Source organism: Cheilinus undulatus, linkage group 5 (genome assembly GCF_018320785.1).
Source record: "Cheilinus undulatus linkage group 5, ASM1832078v1, whole genome shotgun sequence".
NCBI classification, from domain to species: Eukaryota; Metazoa; Chordata; class Actinopteri; order Labriformes; family Labridae; genus Cheilinus; species Cheilinus undulatus.
Genome location: NC_054869.1, coordinates 17,665,106 through 17,677,576, shown reverse-complemented (window position 1 = coordinate 17,677,576; position 12,471 = coordinate 17,665,106). Strand labels below are relative to the sequence as shown.

At 41.5% G+C, this 12,471-nt stretch overlaps 1 protein-coding gene across 2 annotated transcripts in view; it reads right to left on the bottom strand.

The window, feature by feature from the left end:
- Window positions 1–225: 225 nt before the first annotated feature.
- LOC121509377 (GDNF family receptor alpha-2-like) overlaps window positions 226–12,471 on the bottom strand; it is a 97,187-nt gene continuing 84,941 nt past the window's right edge. For both annotated transcript variants that reach the window (XM_041786692.1, XM_041786693.1), the window contains exon 8: window positions 226–1,379. In XM_041786692.1, coding sequence (XP_041642626.1) covers window positions 1,242–1,379 — 138 coding nt within the window. In that variant the 3' untranslated portion in view covers window positions 226–1,241. The remainder of the gene's footprint in view (window positions 1,380–12,471) is intronic.

Here is a 12,471-nt window from a genome sequence, read left to right as displayed (position 1 = left end):
AGCATTTAAAGCCTGGGTCACAACAAGCCCTCTGAAATAGCCTGCAGTTAATTACACCATGCATCATAACCTCTGCTCTCTGAGGGGGCACAATCAACTCCCACTCTTGCAATTTCAGCCGCTCCTTATTAGCTACTTTTCTCCTGTATGTAAACAACGACCCACAGACATCATAACAAGTGACCACACACAGTATATGATACACACAGGCACAGGTTATGGCTTTCCAAGCAGTTTGAGCTCGTTTAATCTCATCCCTGTATACATTCTTTGTGATCAAACCTTTATAGACAAATAGAAACGCAGATAATGAAGGCCTTCCATTAGTACCGATACAGAGCCGTCTTAGCATACAGTAAAGTCCATTAAAGGTACTGATGATATTGTTTGGTTTAAATGAAAGAAAAGTGAGGTTTATATACATAGAGACAGAAATATACACATGTGCAGGTGGACGTTGATCCACAGATGTCAACAACAACATCTCAAATGACCAAAGAACTTCTTTTTCTCTGCCTGCTAACAAGAGCTTACTATAGTACCCAAATGAAAGCTGCACGCTAGTTTGATTATGGTCACTGATACTATACCAACACTTAGAACACTGAGTAGGCTTTACAGTTTAGAGTTTACACTTGTGTTGAACAGACAGAATGTAATCATCCCCCCCTCCCAGCTTGGTCCCCTAAATTTGTGGTCTGCTCATCCGAGAGAAGATTAAGTGGAGAACCAATTCAAGACAAAAAAAGTGACTGATAGCAGAAATATGTCTCTTTTCGCTCTCTCTTTCTCTCTTCCACACTCAATCCTTTTCTCTCAGCGACAATTTCATTCTTGTCAGCCCCTGTCTTCATTTAATTGTGTCGTTCATTCCCTCTCTCCCTCTGTCGGTGAGAAAAGTGCAGTAGTCTCTGACATGATCGGCTTTATTCCTCCATGTTTTTGGTTCTCAGTCCAACGGAAAGTCGCTCCTGGCCTCTCGTGTCCTCTTTAAAGCCATGTGGTTCATAACAATTGAGGTCCCTTCTAACAATACACCAAATGAACAATAAATTCACAATTGTAAGATTTGAATATTCCCTCCATTGTCCTTTATGTTGTTTTTTTTCTTCCTTCACAAATGCCTTTAATGTCAACTGCCCAGAGAGTCAGCCGTCTTAATATCAGTCTCAGAAATAACACCTTCTGCTTTTGGGATCAGCTTGTGGGTGGATGACCTCTTTTTCCCCCTCCTGGCGCTTCTATAAGGCATGCTGGGCCAGGACCAGAGCCAAAGTCAGGCCGGGAAGCAGAGCCCAGACGTTGGCACACAGACAAGTGGAGTGATCCTCTGTCAGGCCCCGGGTTTCGCCAAGGCCACCGTCTCTTGGTTCAGGATACTGGGCAGAGAGAGAGAGAGAGAGAGAGATGTGTAAAGGTTAGACATGACTCAGTCACTCATGCTGCTTTCTTCTGCTGGCATTTGATGAGGGGAGGGAGAAGAAGCAGGGGAGGGAGATGAGGCAAGACAGGATCAGAGCTGAGGAGAACAAGAGAAATTGGGAGTCAAAAAGTCAGACTAGGAGTGAAAAAATTACATGTATCTGTGGCAGCGGCACTTTGGCACTAACATTAAGTGTTTGATCCACCAAATGTTTTGATATGTGAAGTATAATTCAAGCCCCCGCTGCTCAGTATGCTCTTTGCTTCTTAAACAAGTTGGCAACAAAGGAAAGCTTTTTGTGAGGACTTTTTCCTTTTTTCTAAAACTCTTTAAGGTTGTGCCAGCAAGTCTCTAAACAGTTTTTAAAGCTATCATTACAGACTTTATTTACAAGAAAAGCACGTTACCAAGCCAAATGCATACTACAGAAGCCAGCAACAGCTGTGGTTTACTCTCAATATTTTATAAGGAATAAATTACAGCAAGGCGAGGGCAAACTAAATACTCACAAGACCTTTTGTATGCAGTTTAACACATTTCATTGTTTATGCTTACACACAATAAAGGCATCTTTTATCTTGATACACACATTACAGCAGAAATCAGTGGGAAAACAGTCACAAAAATAACCTGGCATCTTTAGCCAGATTAATGTGTTTTAATAAAACCACACATTTCCATCCAATTCAGGTCAGTATTTCTAACTCAAACCAATAAATACCCCTTATGTAATGAAAACTGAAATAGACTATGAGAATGTCAGTAATTATAGCTCACAGAACCTAATTTATTTAAAATCAAGCATCTAGCATTAGTTTATGCCAGCCAGAGTCAAGACCTGATCAGCTGATCTCTTGCAAGCCCTCATCAGCTGATTTGCTCACACGCTATTGGTTAATCACACTCATGCTGCATTATTTAAACTATTCTACCCTGGTTATGCTCTGCTGCGCTCTCTGCAAGCTGCTCTTGCAACCCTCCTCCACCCCAGCTCCTCCTTCATTCTGCTTCTGAATTAATCAATGTCATTCTGTTGTCACTGTTCTGCTCTGGGCTGCTTCTCTCCCTGCCTTAGGCTTTCCCTATCAGCATAGGAATGTGTGCTGTTTCTGCATAATGCTCTCACATAGGCTCGTTGAAAGGCAGGGGGGTGCCAGAACAGCCTCACTGCCAAACATACATAACAGCAATAAGTGCTCATTATTAATTGCTAATAAAGAAATACTTATAGCTGCAAATCATGTGTGCTTCTTGACGAAGTGGTCCTGACTGAATTGGGTTTATGTAATGAACTTGAGCTTGTATAGTGGTTTTCTAGTTGTGCTTTTACACCAGGTCACACCTATTAGTTCACATGTTGAATTGAAAATCAGTATTAACTATTCTCATTCATATGTATCTGTGAACATTAACACTATTTCACTTAAGGCAGGGTTTGACCCTTGTGGGCCTTGTGTGATGAAGCGACTCACTCTACCTACTGAGCAACATTCAGTAGGGCTGAGTGGTGGTGGGAAGTAAACTGGTATTGCTACCGTCACTGTTAACGTTTCTGTCAAGGACTAGATTTGTGCCAACCTGACAAGCTAGATCGTCTGTTTAAAATATCCATTGCATAGGTATATTTCACATTCTTCTGGGAAAACTCCCATAGAAAGCGTTTGGGAGGGGAAAAGCCTTTTCAAGATATCCTTGGAAGGTGACTGGAGGAACGTTCTGTTGTCACATTCTTGACCCGCCATTCAGAGCGTCTAGACAAAATAACGTACACGTCCTTCTTGAGCTGACAGGTTACTGCTGCCGTAGATCAGTGTTAATTTTGTAGACTAAAACTATGACTAAAAATGTTTGTCGACAGCCTTTTTTTCAAAAGCTAGACTAAGACTAACAAAAATAGATCTGTAATGACTAAAACTGACATAAACTAAGTTTAGTGATCGTCAGGATGACTAAAACTAAACTAAAATGTTATGTGGTTTTCGTCAGACATTCAAAATTTGTGATGTTTCTCCACTGCGGGTAAATCTGTCAAAAAACAATGCAGCTGTAGCTTTTCTACCTTTCAGCTGTAGACAGCAGGGACCCCAGGTTTGGCAGGGTGCATAGAACACACTACCATGATTTGGTACCAGATCTAGGCAAGAAAATAAATGCTTGGACTAAAAGTAAAGACTAAAATGTGAGGGCTGTTTATGGACTTAAAGGGATACTTCAACATTTTGGCAAATTTGCCCATTGCCATCATTCTTATAGTCTTAGTAATAGGTTCGTTACCTTGAGTTGTCGGTGCAAGCTATTTTTAGATCGGCAGGGCAGAGATGCGAGGTGCTCTGCCAGCGCTAAAGAGACATATGATATTTCCAGCTTTCCCTCATCAAACTCATCAAATACACAATCCAACAACTCCAAAACACTCTCGTGTACAAGTTGTGACCTGCACATTCAACAAGCTATGAAATAATAACCTCAGCGTGGTGAATGTGCGGGTAACAACTTGTACACGAGAGTGTTTTGGAGTCGTTGGATTGTGTATTTGATGAGTTTGATGAGGGAAAGCTGGAAATATCATATGTCTCCGTAGCGTTGGCAGAGCACTTCACATCTCAGCCCCGCTGATCTAAAAATGGCTTGCACTGACAACTAAAGGTAATGAACCTATGCCAGCACAGCTCCTCTGTGATTGAATTGATAGCATGCTGGTCACGTGACATGCAAAAAACATCTTCTCAGCCTAAACAAGCTTTCAGTGTGGCTCTTGGCTCTTGTTTTAAAAAGAATTGTTGCCCAGTTCCAATTAAATTGCTGCTTTCCTACAGCTACATCTGACCCAATACTTACCATGGCAGCAGTCATTGGATACATGGGCAAACCCCACCCATAATGGTAACAAACCCATGCCAAAGCACATCGGGAGAAGAGCGAAAACATCTCTCCCTTCATGAAAAGCTTTTCATGAAGGATGTGATGTATTATATTCTTTATTTCATGCAGAAATGTGGCCAAGTTCTGATAAAATTGATGCTATACTAGAGCTATATCTGAGCTAATCACCACACCGTAGGCAGCCATTGCAAATTTCTTTGAGTACAAGTTAACCTCACCCTTAGCTACCGATTCGTTCTCCTCAAATGACACTGACTGGTTGGAACGGTGCTTGGTTCAGCACAAACGTTGTGGATTAGAGCTTTTTCAAGATGGTTTTGCATGCTGACAGAGATGGAGTCTGGCAAATCTATCTGCTTTGCAAAGTTAGATTTTTGCAGCAACTTCATCACCAGTTTAAATTCAAGTGTTGTGTTGTAGTGCACTCAGGGCGCATAAGTGATACCACTGTTGGTGTAGCAGAGTGATATGTGACAGACAACAGCTCAGTCTTAGTCCAGTCATCAGTACATTTTGCTCTAGAATTATGAGCAGCTAGGCAACCAATTAGTATCACTCACTCATGCTGTTGTAATTAAGCACAGTAAATAACTAAAAATGTGTTCCTTCCTCTCGAAGTTTAATGTCTGTAATAACAGCAACATACAGCGAGTGTGCTCAGTTTATCTTGAGCCCAGCACTGCACATTTGTCTTCTGATGTTTTAGACAACTGTTTCAAGTCCACGATGAGTCAAAGAACAAGGCTTTGGCTTTAAATAAGGTCAGAGAGAGGGGTGAAGTGCAGAAGTGGCACATTTGAGTGCAACATTATGCCATTTAGAGGAAACTTTTGTCCAAATCTACATACTGTACATCTGACAGATAGACTGGTCAAATCCTTGTACTGAAGTCAGCAATGCAAACCACGGAGCTACCCGGCAACACCAATGCTTTTCTTCCTTTGATATACCTGCTGACCACAAAAGAAATATGCCAAACCTACCGACTCAGGCTGTATGAAATTCCATTTATTCTATATTGGAACAGATCACATTAATTTTCTTAACTTATTACAAAGAAAGGTTGAAAATATGTGTAACTGGGTAAAATTAAGTAAATTTGTCCTTACAGAACTAATGGCAATCAAGAATCCTATTTTGACTGCATCAGTCCTGATATTGAACTCTTTGGCCTGCAGACTTCCTGTGTTATATTTGAACCACAATGCCCTTATTACGTGCTTTTCTGTAAAATTGTTAGCATTCAGAATACTTTTTCAATTTCCCTCTGATTCTTGTAACACAAAGCAGAACCATTTGCCTCCAAGTTAAAGTAGTCTCGCTCAATTTGCAGAGGCACCATTTTCAGTCCCGCACAGAAGCACATCATAAGGAACATGAAACATTTTCATCTCCTCCTCTTTCTTTTTTTCCCCACTACCACCATCATTCCCTCAACTCATCTTCACCAATGTAACCTTGCAGAGATTGCACTTTGGTCAATTTCCCTGTACACAGAAAGAAAAAAAACATATACTCAGATGTTATCTACCTGCACCTCATCTTCCAACAGAACAAGGCAACATATAAATGAGAAAATAAATAATGAAACACTGAAATGGTGTGAATTATAGTAACAGGAAAGCCGTGTTTTCTCCTTGTAAAAGGAAAGAAATGTGGGAGAGGAGAAGAGGGGAACTAAAATAGCTGCAGTTATCTTGGTACCTGGGAGTGAGCATTCACGCTCTAAAAGCTACAAGGAAACGGTTAAACGACAGTTGCCAAAAAAGGAGAAAAAAAGCAATGGGTAGCTTGACAATGCACCAAACACACCCGCGACTAAAAGCCAATTAATTAGCAAGGGCAGTGATGTGTGGTAGCAGCCTGTTGACATGAGTCCAGATCTCTGGTTGCAGCCAATATCCACACATACACTCAGGCTGGAGAGACACGTACACACGCAGGCAGACACACACGGGACTAACACATGCTTACACTTGCCTGCACTGTGACAGAAAACAGACAATGTCAAAACACATTACTTTACGACATGCACAGAGGAGGTAAAAGGACATTTATTTACACTGCTAATTAAAGTGTGCAGCATTTGCCGTTTAACATGTTGCTAACTACACATGAGGAAAGTGGCTATTTTCATTATCAATCAGCTTATTGTCAAATTTACAGCGTTGCAGAGCTGTATTTCCCCAGGCTATACTTATCGAATAACCCTGAGTTACGTAGTTTCTGTCCACAATCAATTCAGCCCAGTTGAGCTGAAAATCAACACACGACAGTGTTACATGGGAACACAGGCAGCACCAGTTTCCCAATGATTCCGAGCATGGAGGAAGGGCTTTTCATACACTGTTTGTTTTATAATGCTATGGAAATGAAACTCAATATGCAATAAAAATAAACAGTCGAACTTTTGCACAAGAAACCTATTGTGTGAGGACATTAAAATTCATATCAGGATTACAATAGTAAGACACACAAAATCCATCTTATCAGTAGGCCTTACAACAACCATGGGAACATAGTAAACATAACCCTGTGAAAACTGAAGCCTAAATGCACCAATAACTAACAGCGAAGCTTGATCGATTGCACAGGGCAGGGCCAGGAGGTGCAACCTCTAAAGACGGTGAATAAATGCAACTTACAGTTTAATACTGAGGCCTTAGAATTACAATTTTCAGCCTCTGTCATCAAATCACTTCAAAATGGACAGCTTCACAACCGTGCTGAGAGCAGACGTTTGTAGGACTGATCTCTTTCTGGTTCCAGCTGAGAACCAACTTTCAGGTTCCAAACTAGGTTTCTTTTTTCTTTTTTTTTTTTTTGTCGGTTTGAATGCGCCAGCTGGTTAAAAATTATGTTCGGGAACCGGTACTGAGCTCTGACAGTCTGAAGGGCCTGTATGAGTGACCCTGAACTTCAACTGGATCCCTCTCTGGTGCTTAATGGCTGCGCTGCAGTTCGACTGCATGCACAGCCGTCTGTCAACACCCACTGACTGCCTTTTCAGGGCACAGCACTGTGCCGCACTGCTTGACACACGAGACCAACGAGTTCACGTGTAATTGCACAATCAAGCCCGGCCATTTGAGAGATTCCACTGAAGTGCTATAAAAACACACCTTAAACTACTGTTCCAAACTCAAGGAGCTGGAGAATGTGGACTTGTTTCCTTTTTTAAGTCCTTTCATTTTGTGCTTCTACCATCGTTTGGTGACAGTGTGGCGTTCCCGGTGTCTCAGCATAAGGACAAAAGTCAGTCTTTAGGTCCTTGGTCTTTCCAGTCTTGCTCTGCTCTTGTGAGGCCTTGACATTGACTGAAGGCTGGAGGCAACAGCTAGACTCCACTGTGACAACTTCTTTTTGGCGCATTTTTGGGTATCAATGGCAAAACCGTGTGTCTAATGCTGGCGTGCTCAGGAGAGCGAGGATGGGAAGGGTTAGCTGTCTGATGTGGGAATGGGGGCGACTGCATGTGCTGTGGAGGGCTCAGCTGGAAGGATACCTTGAGAGATGGGACATGGGCCTGGCTCAAGCCTGGGGGATGGCCATCAAGAGGATGTACAGAGCAGTACAGGACCAGGGTTGATGTGGTAAAGTGTCGAACTGGCACACGCTTCAAAACCTGACCTGACTACCGAGTAACCTATTTATAAATAAATGCTCCTCTTCTTGTCCCTCTGACCTGCTGACTACAGCAGGGGTTCTCAAACTTTTTGATGCTTGGGACCCCTTACAGGGCAGAACATTTTCCAAGGGCCCCCACATAAACCTCACGCTGATTAAACATATGTTAACTGCCATTTGTACTCCTAGATGCTGTAAAACTCTTCCAACTAAATACAAGCTCTTGTCCATTTGAGTTTGGCGTCTTACTTTTTGTGATCCTTTGAGCAGCCAAATAAGAAGCCCTCAGTGCTTTTTCTGAGGTTGTGGTCAGGTTCACATTCTTGTGTTTTGTTGTGGATGTATTCTGAAACTCTTTCGTTAGAAAAAATATTTTGTTTTGTCCTTGAACTCTGCATGCTTTGTTATCAGATGATGCTTTAGCTTGGCGGGCTTCATAGCTTCACATGAAGACACCCAACACATTTTGGTCTTCTGTCGCCATTCTTGATAAAGCCAAACTCCAGTCAGCTGTCAGCATATTTTCTCAGTGTAGCTAGTTTGGGCCAGGCATCACTTGACGAAGTGGACATGCTTAAATATTTATCCATTGTTGCTAGCTTGACCTACACACCTCGGCAAAGTGACTGATGCATGATGAGTGATAGATTTATGTGATATCTCACAATCATATCTGAGTTTTTACTGCCCCAAAGCTGACTTATGTGGGGGTCATTAGTTAAGTATGGTTGTTTTATGGCACTGTGGTCCCTATATGTATTCATTTGATTTTAAATGACATGTCATTTCTTTGTTAATTTATTTAAATTATTTTGCGGACCCCCAAGCTGTGGCTCGCAGACTCCCAGGGGTCCCCGGACCCCAGTTTGAGAACCAATGGACTACAGGCTCAGCCACAGCATTATGGTTTGTAAAGTAAGTAAACTGATCTGGCATTCGTCTGGGATCAACACAGAGTATTTGATTCTGAAATTCAGCTAAATGTCTTGCCTCGCTCAATCTTTTTTGGGTTAAATTGATGTGCAGAGGTCTGGCATCTGGTAAAAATAGAAGTCCTGCGTTTCTGCTGCAGATGGCTTCTGCCTGCTAGAGCCACGATGGAGCAGAGATGCAACACAGAGGAGCTGGTGGAAGAATTCTCACTGACTAAAGCTGAAACCTATCAGCTCTGCTGAGATAGACCAAAAACGCATTATCTGGTGGAATTTAAGTTTGAGGTCCTGTGATCACCATGTGACCACAGACCTACAGCACAGGGTCAGCAAGTAAATTTGGGGTTGGGGCATTTTCCAGTTAAAGCCATAACATAAGGGGGCAGAAAATTATCAAGGGTTAATCTATTATGTTGACTTTAACAAGTAACAGCATGAATTTGTGAGAGCTGTTCTGGGTATTTTTTGTTAAAATTTATGATGCATCACTCTGTGGTTACGCTGGGTTGGAGAGTTAGAAACAAAAGCCATAAGTGGGACATGTCTTGGTAATGCATTGCATGCATATCCAAGACCAAGACCTTGAAGGCAATAAAGCTAAGAACAGTAGAAGCTACTATTGATACTACCTGGCACTAAGTATTTTATTCTCCACCTTTAAAAATAATGCATGTTTTCATCACCTGACAAATGTTGAAAAATGATGATGTTATTTTACAGTGTAAGTTTTTGTGACTTTGGCTCTTTAAACAGCACTGAGCCACTGTTTAAATAGCTAAAACCAGAAAACTCTGAGTCTTAACTTAGCTTCAGTGATGTTTACGCACTGTTATATCTACAGAAAAGTTGAATCCTTCTGCTTACACCATGACCAGCATAAAAGACTACAAAAATATGGACAGTTTATGCCTTTTCAATGTGTTTTGGTCAATAATTCTTAAGCATAGTGCACAGCAGTAGGAGGCAGTTCTTACTCTTCAGGGGGCATTTTCATGAGTGATGCCATGTGAAATCTATGGACAGGCTACATGTGTATATTGAGAATGACTGTGTCTTCAAATGCACCTTAGCCTAGTCTAACCGAATACTTTTGGCAAACTTTTATTAACATACTTGCTGCTTCGCATCAGCGACTGACCCTCTTTACTTACTGACAGCCCTTTCTAATTCTAGCCATAAATTTTTATTTGGATTGAGGTCAGGGCTTTGACTCAGTGACTCCAGAACATTTACCCTGTTGTTTTTAAACAATTTCTCTGTAGTTTTGGATCATTGTCTTGCTGGAAAATAAAACTGTAGCTCTCTTGCAGACTGAATAAGATTGCCCTTCAGGATTTTCCTATATTTTACTGCCTTCATTTTACCCTCTGCCTTTACAAGCCTTACAGGGCCGGCTGCTGAGAAACATCCCCACAGCATGATGCTGCCACCACTGTGCTTCACAGTGAGGATGGTTTGTTTGTGGTGATGTGCAGTGTGTGCACATTCCAAAGAATTTTCTTCCACTGTCCATGGAGTCTCTTACATGCCTTTAGGTGAATTCTGGTAATTTGATGAGTTTTCTTCAACAGCAGCTTTCTCTTTGCCACTCTCCCATAAAGCTTTGACTGGTGAAGAACCCAGGCAACAGCTGTTGTATGCAGAGTCTCTCCCATCTCAGCTGCTGAAGCTTGTAATTCCTTCAGAGTAGTCATAGTTGTCTAGTCCCCTCTAACACTGTCACTCAGTTTGTGAGGTTGTCCTGATCTAGGCAGATTTACACATGTACCATCTTATTTTCATTTCTTGATTATGGAGTTAACTGAACTCTGGGGATGTTCAGTGCTTTGGAAATTCTTTAACCTTTCCCTGACTTTTACTTTTCAATACGCTTTTCTCTGAGTTGCTTGGAGTGTTCTTTTGTCTTCATGGTGTAATGGTAGCCATGAATACTGATTAGCTAGTGGCTGGACCTTCCAGACTCAAGTGTCTTTATACTACAATCACTTGAGGAACATTTGCTGCACTTAGGTGATCCCCATTTAAGTAACTGTGAGACTACTGGCTGGACCTCTGTTGAATTAGGTCAGTCACTTTAAAGGGAGTGAATATTTATGCAGCCACATATTTTCCCTTGCATTTTTTTATGTCATTAACATTACTTGGTGGAGGTCTGCTTTCACTTTGGCACTAAAGTGAAATTATATTGGCCATGATTGATTCTTCTTTTCCCTATGTGGTGGCAGGGCAAGCAATTGAACAGAGAGGAAGGTATTGTTTAAAATACCATACATTATACCTTTAACCAGGAAGTTTCTTGAGATTAAATTGTTTTGATGAAAACAGCACATATGTAGCCTTAGAATTAACTAGTACTGCAGGAATGTTTCTTGACAGATTATTCCATAAATCATTAAGTAGTCATTTGCTGACCAAAGACAGCATTATTAGGTATGCAGTCTTAATTATGATTTACACTTTTCTACTCTAGTCTCAATGGAATATTGTTATTATATGGGGAAATCTATTGTCTTTCTTTGTATAAACAGAGTCCGACTTGTGATGGCTACCCGTCTGACTGCAGGGCTCAGAGGACCAAGCTTCAGCCCACATGTTTACACACTGAATATGGGATAAAACCCACAACTGCTCGCAGTGACATTTCAAATAATTAATCATTTAAATGAGCTGAATATGTCTATATAGCACTGCATATAAGAGCAGCATGACCAACATGAGCAGGCTTAGACCCAGCTTGGCTTTAAAGAGGCACCACGGTCGTGTCATGTCCATTCATCGCCCATTTACCCATCATTCTTTGTTCACAATCTGCTCTGAATCATGCACACATGTGTGGATGTATTCTGCAGGGCCCGAACTGACCGTCATGAGACTTGGACACTCTTTTGCCAAGAGGACTCCTACCAAAACAACACTCCCCCAATTTATCTGCCAGGGAAGTTTGACAAGTTTTAATTGCCAGGCATAGTTGTCTGAGAATTCAGGGCCACCCAAAATGTCCCTACCAGCTCCCTCTCTAATTATAAACTTCCTGCTTGAGTAATCACACGTCTTATTGTTTCCTAATTACCATTTTTACAATAAATTAAACACCATGCTGCAGTGAGACAGGCGCAGAGCGGTGCATCAATACTGACGTACACACACTGAAGCAATTCCAGCATCTATTCCCTCCCTCACCCTTTCTCTCTCCCACACCTTTCCAAAACATATACACTGTTATTGTTATCAGTGCTGCTCGTCCATTAATTCTCCTCTTTGCAACATTTTTTAAGGTTTTAATTTGCTTCCCCCCAACAATGAAGCGTTCTGCATAAAAGGACAATGCTGCATGATTCGGCTGCAGCGTGACCATTTAATGGCCGTGAAAGCCCCTGGAATTACTCAAAATAGACGTCTTAATGGGAGTCATTCATTCAGCACGCAAATTTGCATTCATAAACATTGCACGCAGCTGTGTATAGCTGTAAAAGTCACCGAAAAATGGCATCAATAACAGCATTGACCTAGACAATGAAGCTTAACAAAGTACAGTGTTAAACTACAGTGTCCAATACAGAAAAGCTTGGTAAGGTCTGCTGCAGAGGGGAAAAACGTCATTATTCT